Consider the following 16,075-nt stretch of genomic DNA (forward strand, 5'->3'; position numbering starts at 1 on the left):
AATCCACAACAGACAACTTTGTGATTATTTTATGCCATGAAGGGTAAATTTAAGCGATAAGCGAACCCAATGAGTCATTAAATTCATTCCTGCTCATGGTGAGAAGTGAGCCTGAAGTCATTGAGATCCATTTGTAAGATTGTGCCCAAAGTTTTACGAAAGAATGGGTAAGTAGGAGTTAAATTAATCTAAAATAACACTGTAATTTTACTTTTCCCTACCCTAGTAGATTTAATTAACGTCCGAGTCTACAACATTAAAAGGTTTCGATGCGGAAGTATGAACAAGTTCATGTTTCGATGGGTAATGGTAGAAGAAAATCGCATTATACTTCTCGTAAAGCATCTCGCAATGTATTTATACGTTTGAATTTGGGAACGACGGAGCAAATACTTGAAAAAGTTATTAATAAGGATTTAGAATGAAAACGGAAAACGGATTTTTTGGGATCAGGAAAGAAAAGGTTGAGGCAAATAAATGCTAGAAATTGTCCGTGATACTTTAAAAATCAAGTCTGGTTGTTCAACTAACATTAGATGTCGGAAAACAACATTCTTTCGGGTTTCATCCGCATGCATTTTTTTATCCTTCAGCCTTCTACAATCTTCTCGCCAAACATTCTAGCAGTGTCCTCCGTTACCCCGTTAGCTGAGGTTGTCGAAGGACAAGAGCTGATGCACTGCCGTGGATGTAAGGACTAACGCGAGTGATACTCGAAAAAGTATTTGCCTCAATACAGTGGCGGATACAGAAGGGGGGCGCAGGGGGCGCGCGTATTTCCAAACATTGCCGAAACACAATTTTAACTTTTTTATATCATAAGATGGTATTGTCTTGTATGTTTACATAATCACTAAAAATTTACATAATTAAAACCTTCTAAAAGTATAATGCGATTTTCTTCTACCATTACCCATCGAAACATCAACTTGTTCATAATTAAAAATTCATAATTAAAACTTTGCATGTGACTTGATTATTTTTCATTACGATAAAAGTAAAAGTAACTCAAGGTATCTTTTGCGCCACCCTTGAGTTTTTTCTGTATCCGCTACTGCCTCAATAATTCTGGGAATGAGAGTTCTCTTAGAAACATATGAAGATAACCTGGGCGGAGATGTTGTTTTCAATGCTGAAATGCAATTCAAAGAATTTTTTTCGGGAGAGATGGAAACGGTTTCTTGGAGGGAGAATGCATTTCGGAGGAGAATAAAAGGGGTACACGAAATATATTAACATCCAATATATTTCGAGGGGGGTTTGAAACCCTAGAATCCCACGCTTTCGCTACGGACTTGTTTGTTTTGATAGAAGAGGTGATAATTTATAAGGTTACTAAAAGAGGGCTTCCTTAAACTACACCTTTTCTTTTCGAAAAATGTTTCCATCTCTGATTATTGAACTATAGACTAGACTATTTTCCGGTTACATCAATATTTTCTCACCATAATACTTGGCATTTGGATTCTCTTGCCAGACTTGATAATGCCTATTCGGATGATAATGTCTAAAGACGTGCCCGCAAGTACGTGCCCGTTTTACACGGGGCACGTACTTGCGCTATCTGACGAGTGTACGAAGGCTCAGTCAAAATTGCGTCGTGTAAAGCGATGAATTGCTAGAACACACGCCAGAATGCGTGGACGTGAGATGGCAAAATAGCCCCTGTTCTAATTTCGTTAATGCATTCGCTCAGTTCCGCCTAATCTTAGAAATTAATGCAGTTCTAACCTGCGCAATTCCGTGCCCCGTGTAAAACGGCCTTAACAGTTGGGAATGTCCCTTTTTTTCCAGGGCTCCGCACGGGATGGACCGCAGGAAGGAGGTGACCCCGAAGGAAGAGGGTGCGGTGGGGGGTAAGGAGGAGGAGGCGGCAGAGGAGGCCGCGTCCCGGGAGCTGCTGGGCGGGGAGGGCGGTCGCCCGGAGGCCAGCCTGCCGGTGGACGTCGGCGGCGCCAAGGAGGGCGCGAGGCTGCGCTACGAGAGCGAAGGGTCCTCCTCGGGCAGTGACGAGGACAAGGGGAAGAGGTGAGGCAACACAACCCCATTCCCACCGCCACAAAGGGCACGAAACTAAAGCGTGTGTAATCATACTTCTTATCGCTTTGGAATAGGGTGGCCAACTATTTTGAGAAGAAAATAAGGGAGACTTCTATTTTTTTGGCTAAAAAGAAAACATCTAGGAAATATGGCAAATTAAAAAAAATAAGGAAACCAATATGCTGCATTTATTTAACTAATTTAAAAGAACTTCATTTTATGCTTTAAAAAGACTTAAATATATACGATGGAGAAAAATTATGCCAAGAAATTTTAACACCGGATAGCTTATACAGGTAGCAGTGGCGCAGCGAGGGGAGATTTTGGGGGGATGAACGCCCCCCAGGACTCAAAGATATTTTAAAATTTAATCCATTTTACTTGATTGAATTACTATTACTTATAGAAGAGAAAAGAGAAGCTGGGAGGTTGTGAAAAAATAGAATCAAATATGGGTGATTGTTGGAAATATGTAGGTACGTTTTAGTTGGTCACCCTTCTTTTTGAGTATTTACTTGCTTTTCCGTGTATGGCTGTCTTACTAGCTCAATTTTTTCCTCTATTAGTTTTTGGCAGGGTTAATTGTTACAAGATTCCTGAATTCAAAATCCTTGAATTTTCCCTGACAAAAATATGCATTTCCCCTGACTTTTTCACGCTTTTCTTTGGTCATTACATTAAAGTGTGAAGAGCATGAGTCAATAAAGTACTTAATTATCTTCAAAAAATATTATAATTCTTTAATTCTTTTGCTTGAAATCTGCCAAACATGTGGGTGTTTCTAAGTTTTTTCAAATTAATTTCTCTTAGCTATGCTATGTTATCAGGAAAGAATGAATAACTATCGGCTTGCATTCTTTCCTGCTTAGTGCCGCACTAATACAAATATTTGATAAAATTAAGTGATTCTTAAAACATTGTTTAACACACACAACGTTATTGCCTCCTCCACAATGAATGTGTAATCAAGCTTCTTATTACTTTGAACATTCTCTTCCATCTTCATCATGTTACTCTCTGCTCAGAACAATGCTTTCCTCACTTAGCTCCTGACTGAGGACTAATTAAAGTTGATTCAGAATCTTTGCTTTTCTTTGGCTGTTTTGTATTGGCTGGGATATAGTAAGTATAGAAGTGGTTTTCAAGTCCTATTGATCATGTCCATAGCTGTTTAATATTCCCAGGTCAATTCTCTGCATGATTTTTTTGTGGTTGAAGTTGAGTTCATTAGGTAATGTAATATTACCTGGGTAAATGCAGTAAATATTTTTGTATTGATAATCACTTTTTAGCGTAAACAAATGAACTGGTGCTTAAGTGTTATTGATATGAATCTATAAATTTTGTCCTCCTATTTCTATTCTTTCGTAGCTTTATGCTTTGCTTGATGGTTTCTGATTTGCTAATTGCACTTCATTTGCTTTGTTGCAAATCATCACTTTGGCTTACACAGACAACGCACAGGGGGCTCGGGCTCCCCACCAAGACCTCAGCGAGGCTTTGTTCTCCCTAGTGTGGTGGCCGCATCGCCGCCAAAGTTTGTTTCCTTGGAAGAAATAATGCAAGCCGCCAATGGTGTCACCAACATGGCCCTTGCTCATGAAATTGCTGTGAATAAAAACTTCCGGCTGGAGAAGCTTGAGCCACCAGAGAACAGGTAATTATCTTAACAAGGTAACTTTGTGTGCATGTTAACTTATTCATAGAAAAGTAAGCACTAAATTGGTAAGTGTTCAGAAAAATTAAAAGGGTGGGCAAACTCGGGACTAACGTACACCATATTTCAACTTATCAGATTATGAAATAAGATTTCTTCATAAACCTTAACATTTCTCAAAATATTTGATTTACATAGAATCATTGGATATATTGGATCTTTAGGTTTGGGGTCTAAGCCATCATGTTTCCTGTAAGTAACATATAATCAGGAATAGTAAGTATGTAACACCTAACCTTATTATTTTAGATGGTCCATGATGTCCATCTTGTATCCATTTGTCTTCTTTCATAATGTTATCTTGGTGCTGGTAACAGTTTCATTTGTGTTGGAGTTATTTATGCTGAGGCTGCCTTTAATGGGTGGTTGAAGATATCACCTTTTTGAAATATGTAATATTTGCTGGGCTAGGAAAATATTTTAAGTGCTCTTTTCTTTAAGTTAAGGAAATAATATTTATTCTTCCTTAAAATTTGCATGTAGATGTGAAAAAAAATACAGTTGAGTCTTAGAAATTTAGAAATCTGTCCATCATCACTTGACTCCACGACTGTGATTAAATATAGCGTATGGTTGGTTTAAAGAGAGAGATAATATGTATTAGTAAAAGAATGAAAACTACAAATATTATTTTATAACCAGTGTAGGATACTAGTCCATTAATTTAACTGTACATATATAGTATTTGCTATGAGAGCAACAATTAGTCTTTGGGAATCAAGAGATGTATTACGAGACATTATGACATTTTAATGCCTCATTGTACATTGAAGTGGATGCAAGTGAAGAGGGCAATTAAACATTTATGAGTTCCTTTCTTAGTCTGAGAAAGTATGATTCAAATTGAAGTAAAATTTTGGGCTAAAGTTCTAATGGTATAATCAGTAAAACTCTCAGGAACTTATTAAATATGTACTATGGATGTTAATAATGCTACTCACAAGGATGCTTAGTTCATGTAGAAAATGAAGAAGATATGCTATATTTAATATTTCTTACTGCCTTAATGTCTTGAGCATAAAACCACCCTTTACGTATGAAATAATTCTCATAAAAATGAATTTACCGAAGCATGAAGATAAAGTACTACTTAAGCAAGTAAAAATGTTCATCATGTGTCTCTTGATCTCAAAAAAGCACTCAGCTAGGAGGTTACCAAAAATCTTAAAGAATTATTTTGGTTTTAATAATTACCTATATTCTTTCATTATATTATAATATAATTCTTTTACCTGAATTGATATTTCTAGCGAACGATCTATAAACCTCTATAAACCTCATGAGCAATCATTGAACATAGTAAATGATATGGCAAAACCTAGCTTTGGCTCATGATTATTTACATTTAAAGTATTTGTAATACATGGATTACCTAAAACATGAAATTTACTTTTTAATAGCTTGCAGAAACAAATAAAAGACACTATGCGTCGGGCTTTTTGGGACGTTCTCGCTGAGCAACTGGCCGAAGAGCCTCCAAACTATACTCAGGCAATGGTTCTCCTGGAAGATATTAAAAATGTAAGTAGTAGGTGGCAATTGAACATTATTCAAAGGACTTGAATGGCAATTGGAGGTAGGCTGAAGTATTGTGTTACTCTGAATTGCTGCATGCTGTTAGGGCAGGAAATAGTTTTCCTAAAAATGATGCATTTTACACTCAAAAGTCTTAATTTTCAATCTACATATATCCCTATTATCATTGTTTGAGTATTTGGAAATGTTATCAGCAAAAGAGAGGGTTGATACATTTTCGGGAAGTTGGAATGATCCAAGTTTAATTTTTATAGTTTTGAGAATTGATAAATAGGTTCCGGTCAGCCTGATATAAAAATCATAGATTTACATATCTACATTTTGTTGCTAACCATCAATTAGAAACTTGATTACAATTGCTTAGGTTTAAATTCCCACTTGTTATATTTTGCTAACCTTTTAGTTCTAAGACCATTCCTCTCGGACTCATGTTCATCAAGACCTCAAGTAGCAGTAGGTAGCATCATAGAGTAAGTATATTTACTAAGTTAAAAGCATCTAGAGACATGTCTGGGTCCAGAATATTATTCTGTTTGTATTTTTCCTCAGTAAAGGTCTGGATGAAGTGGATTCTTTGCTTATTGAATGACTTTGTCGATTAGTTTATTAAATTTTTAGCTGGCATTCTTTTGACTGAAAACCATGATTAATAATCGAATCACATTAACTTCAAAAATAACTTATTTTAGTCATATTCAACTGATGACCGTAACCCTTATGTTCAAAAAGTTCATTGACTGTAACTTAGGAGATATATACCTAGGGCTTTAATGGTGTTAGAGAAAATATATTCCTCATAGTTGTCACACCTCCATTCGCTTGACTGTTCTTGAACAAGTACCGGAAAAATACTCTCCATGAGAAGGGAAAAGGAGAATAGAGGGAGTTTGGGAAAGTTCTTTATAGCTCTTGAAAACTGGAAATAAGAGGAAGAAAGTTGATAAAGGCAGAAAAGGGAGCATAAGCAGTAGTAAATTATGATTGTTATGAGAAATTACAGTAAAACCTCTATGTAGTGAACCTCTTTACATCATAAACCTCCATACTTCATACCACCCCAACGGTCACGACAGATTCACATGTAAATTTATAGGCAAACCTCTATATAGTGAACCTCTTTATATCGTAAAACCTCCACTTATCATACCAAGGAGACACCCCTGAGAGAGCCTAACTACCTCCGCAAATCGTACCGAGACAACAAGAGACCATTAATGCAGCTGCGATTACGTACATGGAATGATATTTTCAGCAATAAATGCTTCACTCTTTTTTTTTCCTTATATACCTTTAACATGCTGTAATTTTCACGTTAATCATTAGTTGTGGCCATTTTGTTCAATATGAGAGCATACCTAACAGTAAATAAGAAAAAAGGTATCCAACTATCCTAATTATTTTAAGAGACTGTTGAATTGAGAGAGATCACATAGTTTTCTCTCGAATCATGTTAGAAATCATGCGATAGCGCTCGCTTTCGGCAATTGTTAAATAATAAATATATGTTCAATAATGCATGCACGTTTGTTTAAACACATAAATATGATGGTTTAAAAGACATTAGTGCCTTTTATTTCCGAAGGATATGAAAAATTGTGCCTATCAATAAAACCTCTCTATAGTGAACCTCCATACATCAAATTGCTCACATTTTGGTCCCCTCCATTATGATGTAAAGAGGTTTTACTGTACATGTACAACACATGGAATCATAAAACTTATACTTTCCAGGATAAATCTTAGAGTCTACCGTACTGCCCCAATTTTCACCTATGTTCACACATTTAAAAGTGCTTTTTCTGATAATTGAAGATGGGAGGGAAATGAATGTCTACATATTTTCTTGCAGATGATGCTTTCTCTCCTCCTTCCTCATCATACCAAGATTAAGGACGAAGTGTCAGAAGTTCTGGACATAGACCTGGTTAGACAACAAGCAGAAGCTGAAGTTCTTGATTTCAAAGTAGGTGTTCAATTTTCATTCAGTCATTTTTTATGTTTTAATATTTTAAAGCTGCTGTTTACTAATATACCTGAAAATTATATATTTTAGCATTATGCACAGTACATAATATCATTCATGTCTAAGCTGTGTGCCCCTGTTCGGGATGAAAAGATCCGTGAGCTGACTCAAACGACGGAGATAATTCCTCTTTTCAGAGGAATTCTTGAGGTAAATTTATCTTGCATTATCCTGAATTAGTAAATGCTATTGAAAAATCATTTTTTATGAGTAGCTTCAGAGTTAATATTTTCAAAGGTACTATCTCCAAGAAAAGTCTCTTCTGCCCTTTACAAATCTCATGGAAAGTCATTCATATTGATGACAATGGTTTGCCACTTAACACGGCAAGGCTTTCTCTAAATAAATTTTGTGTCAGTATCTATTTAAATTAATTTTAATTTTATTATTTTGAATTTCTTTTAACTTGTTTCCAATGGGAATTTTATCTAATACAGACTTTGGATTTGATGAAATTGGACATGGCAAATTTTGCAATTGAGCAAATAAGGCCACATATAATGGCTCAGAGTGTGGACTATGAAAAGAAGAAATTTGCTGAATTTTTGGAAACACAGGAAGGTCAGTTCAGTCACTGTTACATTTGTTTTACAATGGAAACCACTCCCAAGGCATATTTGAACAAAATGAATTTGAATTTTTCAGATGGTTTGGAGTACACAAAGAGTTGGCTTGGTCGACATTTAAGGGCTATTGAAGAGAAGGGTGAGAAGAGTTCGAACATTCGGGCTGTCATCAATCAGGTCCTCACAAAAGCTTATCTTGAGTTACTGGAGTGGAATGAAGAGGAGTTTTATCCAGAGGTGAATAATTAATCGGCTCCATAGCTGTTCTTGCTGTTTCATGATCATAGGTACCTTCCAGCAACTGGCATGGTTTATTTAAAAAAATTCTTTAGGATAATTACATTATAATTTATTTTTATACCTTTGGGTAGAATTGTGCCATTTGATACATTTTTATCCAGTAAAGTAATTATTGGTGGGTATAAGTGAAAGGGAAATTATTCCCAGTGAGAAATGGGTGGTGGAATCCACGTGGAACCCACGTGGAGAATTAACGTGGATACCACGTGTTTTTGGTCGTGGAATCAACGTGGAACCCACGTGGAAATTTGGTGGAAAAATTAAAACAGCAGTTGGTGCTGTCCTAAAACCATTAAAACCCCAACCACTCTATATCTAAACCTTCTATATATGTGTCTACAATTTTTCATGTGCTCTCATGGCTGCCTTTCCACGAATTATATAAAAATAGAATGTGCGATACATTTTCATATAACTAGCGTGGTTTCAGGATGATAAATGACGCAATGTCACCAGAGAGTTAAGTTCCACAAATTAGAAATTCTGTTTAACATTTTATGATAATCACCACAAATCCACTTGAAATCAACGTGGATTCCACGTGGGTCCAACCACTCAATATCCACCACCACCAAATATCCACCACTCAACGTGGATTCCACGTGGGTTCCACGTGGATTCCACCACCCATTTCTCACTGGGTTAGGGCTACATAAACACTTGAATTCTTGCCTGAAACTATTTTGAAATGAAAAAGCTTCAATCTCCCAAATATTTTGGTGGAAACTTGCTAAAATCAGATAATTATATCGAAGGTATCTAAATTTCGATACATATCACATTTTTATGTTTTTTATGCTTACAGACTTTGGTGATGGACCAGTCTAGGTTTGCAGATTTGAATGTACGAGTGCAGAGGGTCACTGTGGTTGGGACTGTACTCCTGGTAACAGCTGGTGCAGTAGGATCCCCTTTTCAAGGAATGCCATCCTTCAAATCTCATTTGAAGGAGCATATAATGCTCCTCATGGATGATGGGTAATTTGAATTTCTCCTTGCTAAATTAGTTACCCCATGCATGACTAGTGTCCTTGTTAATATGTATGCAAGGACCTAGAAAGTGAGACTTTAATTTTTTTGAGTTGGTACCTTTTCGGAAAGTTCAGATTAGTTCAAAAACCTTCATTGATGGCATGTGGTATGTTTTATTGATCACTGCATCCATCGAATCTATGTGATTCTCAGAGAGAGAGACCTGTTGGGTAATCCAATGATGTTTATTACAACCGAAGTGAAAAATGAACGATCTTCTCTTTCACCTTCATAAATAATAAGCTGATCGCTTAGTCTCCAAGATATTTAAAAATTTTTATAGTTATGAATGTGTTCTCTTGACAGATGTGCTCATGCTAATTTAGCCTGATTTAGAATAGTAATAAATCTGGAGATGCATTGTTTTGTGGCTAATGTTTAATCCTTTCGAGACGGCGGAGTTTTCGCCTTAGCATGACTGCTGTACTGAGCCCCAAGAGACTCTTCTTTCTCATGGTACGGAGTATTTTTGGAGGACATTCGTTAAGAAGGGTCTTGCGGAACCTTTTTCGACCCTTCCCCGCTGGGACTCTGCATTATCTCGGACTCCGAGAGTAGTTGTGCTCCCTCCTTCCCAGGTGTACGACCCTACCTGCGGCATTGGTTTGCGGTCAACTTATGTATTTAGCACATGGGTAATTGTTGCTTGCACATAAATTGCAGATATAAGGGATTGAACGAACTACGGCCGTTAAACAGTTTAAAGAAAATTAATTCCCCAAGGCCGTACTCTTTGATGGGCAGATGGGAGTGAGAAGTAATAATGCTAACACGGGAGGTAATGGCAAGATAAGACACTAACTGAAAATACAAACGTGAAACTCACACACGCACCTCGCGGATTTGCTCTAAGGAACAAATGACAAAGGGGAATTAATTTTCTTTAAAATAAATTGCAGACTTTGAATTGAATTCCTCATTTTTTTCTGAGCATTGTAAAATTTTAAACGAAGTTCTAAGGTCAATATTAACACCTTACATGCAGCAACAACTTCCATGTTGATGTTTATACAGAACTCGAGATATAAGTTAATATTTATCGTAGAATTTCATTTAAAAATTGTAAACGCAGCTTAAAAGACAAAGAATTCAATTCTTAGTTTATATTTCTTGAGAAAAGAACAAATATTTATTTCGAAAACTGACTGGATAAACAATTGCATGACCCTTACCGCTAAGAGGGGTGATAAAAGACGAGGGGTCAGGGTACCTGCTCCCGGACTCTGAGGGTAAAGCCTAAACCCCGAAGTGTTGGGTCCCGAAACAAAGACGTTGTACACTCGCGACCGTCATAAAAGGGGGAGAGCTAGGAAGCATATATATATATATTCGTTAACTAGTGTAAGAAAATCTCGGACGAAAATATACGGCTTTCGTCTCCCTGGTCAAGAAACGTCCACACGTATGTTTACGTCTTTAGTAGGGAAAAGGTTAATAACAAAATACTGCACCTACTATGCTGTGTCAAAGAGTTTGAGGAGGATATGAGTATTAGTCAAGATAGAACCATTTGCTGTGCACATAACATATATTCTCAGAGAGATTTTTTTTATTTTATTAAATGAAAAGTTTAAGTCCATTAACTCATTAGAATAATATTTAAAACATTTATGTATCTAATGTCCAATGCCTAAAAAATGTAGAATTTGTCAATATTGTTAAATTATTTCAGAGACCTGGAGAAAATACTACCAAATATTGCTGACCAAGTCAAGAAAGAAGTTAGTGACGCTTTGAAGCAAAATGGAATCAAGCAGCTGGACAGTGAGGTGGAATCACTTATGACTGGGCAAATACTGGAAGTTTCCAATCCAGATCATCGAATCCGGCAGTTAGTCAGTAAGTCCAAATATACGGTTGCATATTATACTCATTCTACTTCAAGATATAATTGCTCAATTAAAGAAAAATTTGGGAATAGCCAATTCAAATCACAACAATTCAATCAACTCACAAAGCAAAAAAGGGAAAAAAGTACGGACACTTCTATGAGGGAACAAAAATTTTCTCTAATGGTGTTTTTCTCTAATTTTTTCATTGACAGACATGTTAGAGATTGCAAAATGAATAGACCCATATTTTTCTAATTTCCGATCGGCCAAATTTAATCTTGAGCTATTTGAAGTGTAAAAGTGATGGGCTTAGCCCTTTCAGAGATAATGAATTCATTGCATGGCCTTGCTAAGTGGGGCACCGCTTTAAGCTCCCCACATCCCTGCCTGGTCTGTTTGTCCCACATAATACTTTTGCCTAGCGAGAGAGTTAAGGTATTTTAAAACAGCTACAAAATTTGAACAGATCATGGCATTAGGCTGCGTGCTTCATGGCGAAGGCTCTTGAGCATTTCTTGCTGTAATCTAATATCAACAGATTTGGGTTTGATATAGTGGAAGTTATGTCCATATAGAAATACTGTTGCACTTTTCCACGAATTTTAATCACATGTGAGTGAGTTTCTTTCATTATTAAAATGTTTGTGACTTCGGCATTGCTTTTCGTTACAGTCTTTCACGTTCGTTTTCTTCCTAATACAATTTAATTCCAGAAAAATCAATTAGATGATGAAGAATTTAAATGTAAAAAATTGATTGCAATATCAATGCCATGGCACAATCAAAAATTTTACAAGACCGCATATTCATGAATTTGCAAATTATAAAAATATCTCATATATAGACGCATCTATCCATATATGTCATGGGATGACCCATTCCTCAAATGTACAAAGATGTAAATCTTGGGAAATAAGTGGCAGTCATGGGAGAAGAGAAAAGGTGGCGAAAAGCAATCCTGGAGAACATGCTAGTTTCAGAGAAAGAAAGGGAGTGGGGACAAATTCACGTCAAAGTGCAACTCAAGTGTAGTCTCCTTATGATGCCACCTGCGATGGTAGTGAGTGGTCTAGCCCAAAGCACAGGTGTACATACATGCAGCAGGACTCTGAAGCCTACAAAGCAGTGGCAGGTGTAGAAAAAACTCAAAGGGAGGGTGCAAAAGATATCTTGATGCTACCTTTACTTTTATTTTATCGTTATAAAAAAATAATCAAGCCACATGCAAAGTTTATGAAAGTTTTATTTAAACTGATTATACATATATGCAAGACAATGCCATCATATGATCTGAAAAAATTGCAATTGTGGTTCTGCAATGTTTGGCAATGCAGGCAGCCCCACTATAGGGGGGGTGCATGCCCTCTATGAACCCCCCATATGTATCTGCCACAGCTAAAAAGGTGTAAAAACTGTGGAGAAAGCTGATGTGGGAGTAGGAACCAATATGGATGCTATGGATTGGCAATTTTAGAGGTTTCGATTTAAAATCTCCCTTCAACTATACTCCCATATGTGAGATCTTAAAAATGTTTTGTTATTAGAGTGGCAGTTTACATATTCAGAATGAGTATCACTTAGCTATCCCAATCCAACACTTCCCTATCCCAAAAAGTGAAGATATTACACATTGTAGAAAAGAGAGCTCTTGATTGGTGCTGTTTTGGTTGTTTACCTAAGCCGTCGGGCATTTGGCAGGTGAAAGAATTTGCAATGAGTTGAGTGTTGGGAAAGCGTTATGTATAGATGAAAGGATAGTAGCAGATTTTGGGCGGTGATTTTCTCACTCATACCTTTGAAATATTATTATTTAGATATTTTTATGCGAAGTCTTCCTAAGTTTTTGGTCTTCTCATATTTTCTTTGTTAGGAAATTGTTGAGAAAAATCTCTACCTAAAATTTAAAATATATAAATTAGAGCTAATTTATGATAAAAAGTTTCCTTAATAATTTCATATTTTAAAATTGAATATCTATCATTATTTCAACGCGATTTTGCGTCTATTCAATGTGATTTCATAAAATCAAATTATTAATAAAAATCTATAGTTCCGCAGGTATTTGCCATATTTGTTCATAGAAACGAGAACTTATAGGCACTATTAGAAAGTTTTACTGGGTCTAATTCTCATTTTACCTCATAGGCTCAGTGAAGAATATTATTACTGTACTGGTTCATGCAACTTCGCTTCGCACTCGATGTGCTTTCCGCAAGTAGTGGTAGTGATTATTGAGGCAGATCGCTTCACCCAAGCAGCTGTAAAGTAGACAGCTACTCGAAGGGACGACCTGTGCCTCTTCAAAAATTTAAAGTGCTAGGGACTTTGCTAGCCTGAGCCAAGCGTCACCAAAGCTCTGTATTTTCCTTACTCATTAGTTTAAGGCACGATTGTAATGACGAAAGTTTACAATTCTGTATGGTGCATGCAATCATGCTACTCGCGCCGAGTAAGGTGTTCCAGTAATATTAACAGTATGTTTGTTTATAGAATCGGATTTTGGACTTATTAAAGTACAAATTTATTGGTCACCTGTTAATAATGCATACTTTAAGAGTTTTCCTGGCGTTAAGAAGGTAAAAAAGAGTTTATTAGCGAGTTTATTTGCCTGTGAGTTACATGTGACATCTGGCGGTGAAAGTTGCAAGTACGTTGAACATCCATTCCTGCAACGAACAGGGCGCTCATTTCAAGTCGCGCGGCGCGTCTTTTCATTTATATTGTCGCAATTGCCAATTATTTTCCCGTCGCAATCTTTTATTTACTTAAATTTGGCCCATATTAGCAGTAAACGGGCGTATCGAACATAGTTGCGCCAAATCTAATTGTTTCGTTTTTAATTTTAAGGACCACGTATATTTTTTGGCTTGTAGTGTTTGCACGTTTTTTTGCGAAATAGATCAAAATCGACGTTCCTGTAATCTAAGCGTTATTCTAGCGAAATGAAAATAAAATTTTCATTAAATTAGACATTTAGTTTGGGTTTCACTAGTCATTAAAAAAATAAATGCTAATGCTATATCCTCTTTTTACCATAATTAGTTTAAATTTAATTCGTGCTAACTTTGCAAATAGTTAATACTAATAATTTATTTTTTCATTTTCTAACTATAGCTATAACTTTTAGCAAGAGTTTAAAAGCCTTGGACCATAATATCCTCAAGTGGAAAGATTGAGATATAGTTTCATGGAACAATGTGTTCATGATTCTTCATAATGATGGTGAAATAAATCATAGGAAATGTTCGTGAGCAATGTCATGCTGCGAATTTTAAATTAAATTTTCCTGAGAGGAAAATAACTTTCTCCCATTTTAATATTTAAAGCTAGAAAGAGAGAAAATTAGCCCCACATTTACCATTACATTCAGGCTGAATCACCTAGGGAGAGGGCTACCATAATTTCTCTAATAAGTAAAATAAACCGTAATATTAATTACAATATATTTACTCCTGGTAAAAATTTACTATTATGATTTTTTAATATGCATGTCTTTATGCATAAGCAGGGTGCAAGACAACTTACGTAATAGCAAAAAAAATGAAGTGTCCTCCCTCTGAGGGTCACATTACCTATGCAAGAAATACGTACATGCAGTTGAGGTGGTTACATAAAAACCGAAGGCAAGTAGGGATGAGGGGTGAATGAAACATTCAGCATGAATTTTTGCCAAGTGGAAGCCAAATCGATCAATTTCACGAGGATAAGGGGCTATCATCACATTAATGCAGCCACAAAATTGCCAGTCTCCTTTCTTTACTTTTTGAAATAACACAATTGATTATATGAATTTCAATACTTGATAGGGTGTTCTTTAGCCCTCCTACTTCATTCAAAGCAACAGAATCATTCCCAACATGATAATGTAAGGCTTTGTTCCATCCATTTGTTTTAATTTTAACCCCCTTCGGCCCCCTGAAGAATTAGAAGGTAGTCAGGAAAAAAACAATTAGCAAAATTAAGAAGATAAACTCTTAATTTTTATCCATTAATTTTTTTTGTATTTTCTGGCAATTCTAGCCACTGATAGCTCTTTTCATACTTTTTTAACCTTTCATTTACACTCCATGCAAAATAACCACAGCAAAACGTGCTCACGCTGTGGATGGCACTAAGTGCACCATAGGGTGCTCCTACAACTGTGCTAGGAGTGTTACATAACTAAAATCAATTCAATTAATTACTTAAATAATGTATATAAAAATGAATGAAGGGTAGCACCCACCATAAATATTAACCCATCAACCTAAAAAGCTTTGGGAGGGCAGGATAAGTCATACATTTTTGAGGGTTTATTCAGCAGATTTTCTGGGGAAGGGAATGATCTGAGCCATTGAATAAGCAATCTTTGCCTACCATTCCTCTTCACTCCTTGGAGGGTAGCCCTTTTCCCTTCTTTTACTTTCCATGGATAATTGGGCCTATCCTCTGATGCTCTAAAACAAACTCTGATAATCCTTACTCAAGTAAAAATTTCTCCCTTGCAACTTGACTGAAACTGGGCTGAAACTACCTTGAAACTCACTGCCTTGCTTCTATGCTGAAACTGCATTGAAATTGAAACAAACCAGTGGAGTTTGGGAGAGGGATGGCAGTGCAGTAGCAGTGCAATTGAGAACTCCAGCTACTCCAATGAAACTCCCTTGGCTGACTAAACTGAAACTCCCTTGGCTAGCTACACTGAAACTCCCTTGGCCACAAACTAGACTGAAACTCCCTTGGCTACCAGCTAGACTGAAACTCCCTTGGCCAGCTAGACTGAAACTCCATTGGCTAGCTAGGCTGAAACTCCCTTGTATGCCAGGCTGAAACTCCCTTGTTTGGCTGAATACATTTCCCCTACCCAATCCATTAAAATTCCCTTGTCAAATCATACGAAACACAGTCAATTAACAACTTGCGCAACTCAGCCAACAGTGGATGATCACATAACAGATTTCTCCCACAATTTTGCATGCATGATAAGAGATAAAGGGTGGATAGGTGATTGCGATCAACAATAGTTATTATAACTGCAATGACCACAACA

General features: G+C 36.5%; 1 protein-coding gene and 1 non-coding gene across 4 annotated transcripts in view; one reads left to right on the forward strand and one right to left on the reverse strand.

The window, feature by feature from the left end:
• Positions 1-16,075, forward strand: part of LOC124162823 (T-complex protein 11-like protein 1) — a 46,687-nt gene that overhangs the window by 26,735 nt on the left and 3,877 nt on the right. For all 3 annotated transcript variants that reach the window (XM_046539486.1, XM_046539484.1, XM_046539485.1), the window contains 9 exons: positions 1,795-2,028; positions 3,494-3,697; positions 5,158-5,278; positions 7,143-7,256; positions 7,347-7,466; positions 7,754-7,877; positions 7,962-8,119; positions 8,988-9,160; positions 10,887-11,053. In XM_046539486.1, coding sequence (XP_046395442.1) covers positions 1,795-2,028; positions 3,494-3,697; positions 5,158-5,278; positions 7,143-7,256; positions 7,347-7,466; positions 7,754-7,877; positions 7,962-8,119; positions 8,988-9,160; positions 10,887-11,053 — 1,415 coding nt within the window. The remainder of the gene's footprint in view (positions 1-1,794; positions 2,029-3,493; positions 3,698-5,157; positions 5,279-7,142; positions 7,257-7,346; positions 7,467-7,753; positions 7,878-7,961; positions 8,120-8,987; positions 9,161-10,886; positions 11,054-16,075) is intronic.
• LOC124163115 lies at positions 13,280-13,434 on the reverse strand. Its single transcript, XR_006865723.1, has one exon. It is a non-coding gene; the product is annotated as a U12 minor spliceosomal RNA (small nuclear RNA).

Source organism: Ischnura elegans, chromosome 7, assembly GCF_921293095.1.
Source record: "Ischnura elegans chromosome 7, ioIscEleg1.1, whole genome shotgun sequence".
NCBI classification, from domain to species: domain Eukaryota; kingdom Metazoa; phylum Arthropoda; class Insecta; order Odonata; family Coenagrionidae; genus Ischnura; species Ischnura elegans.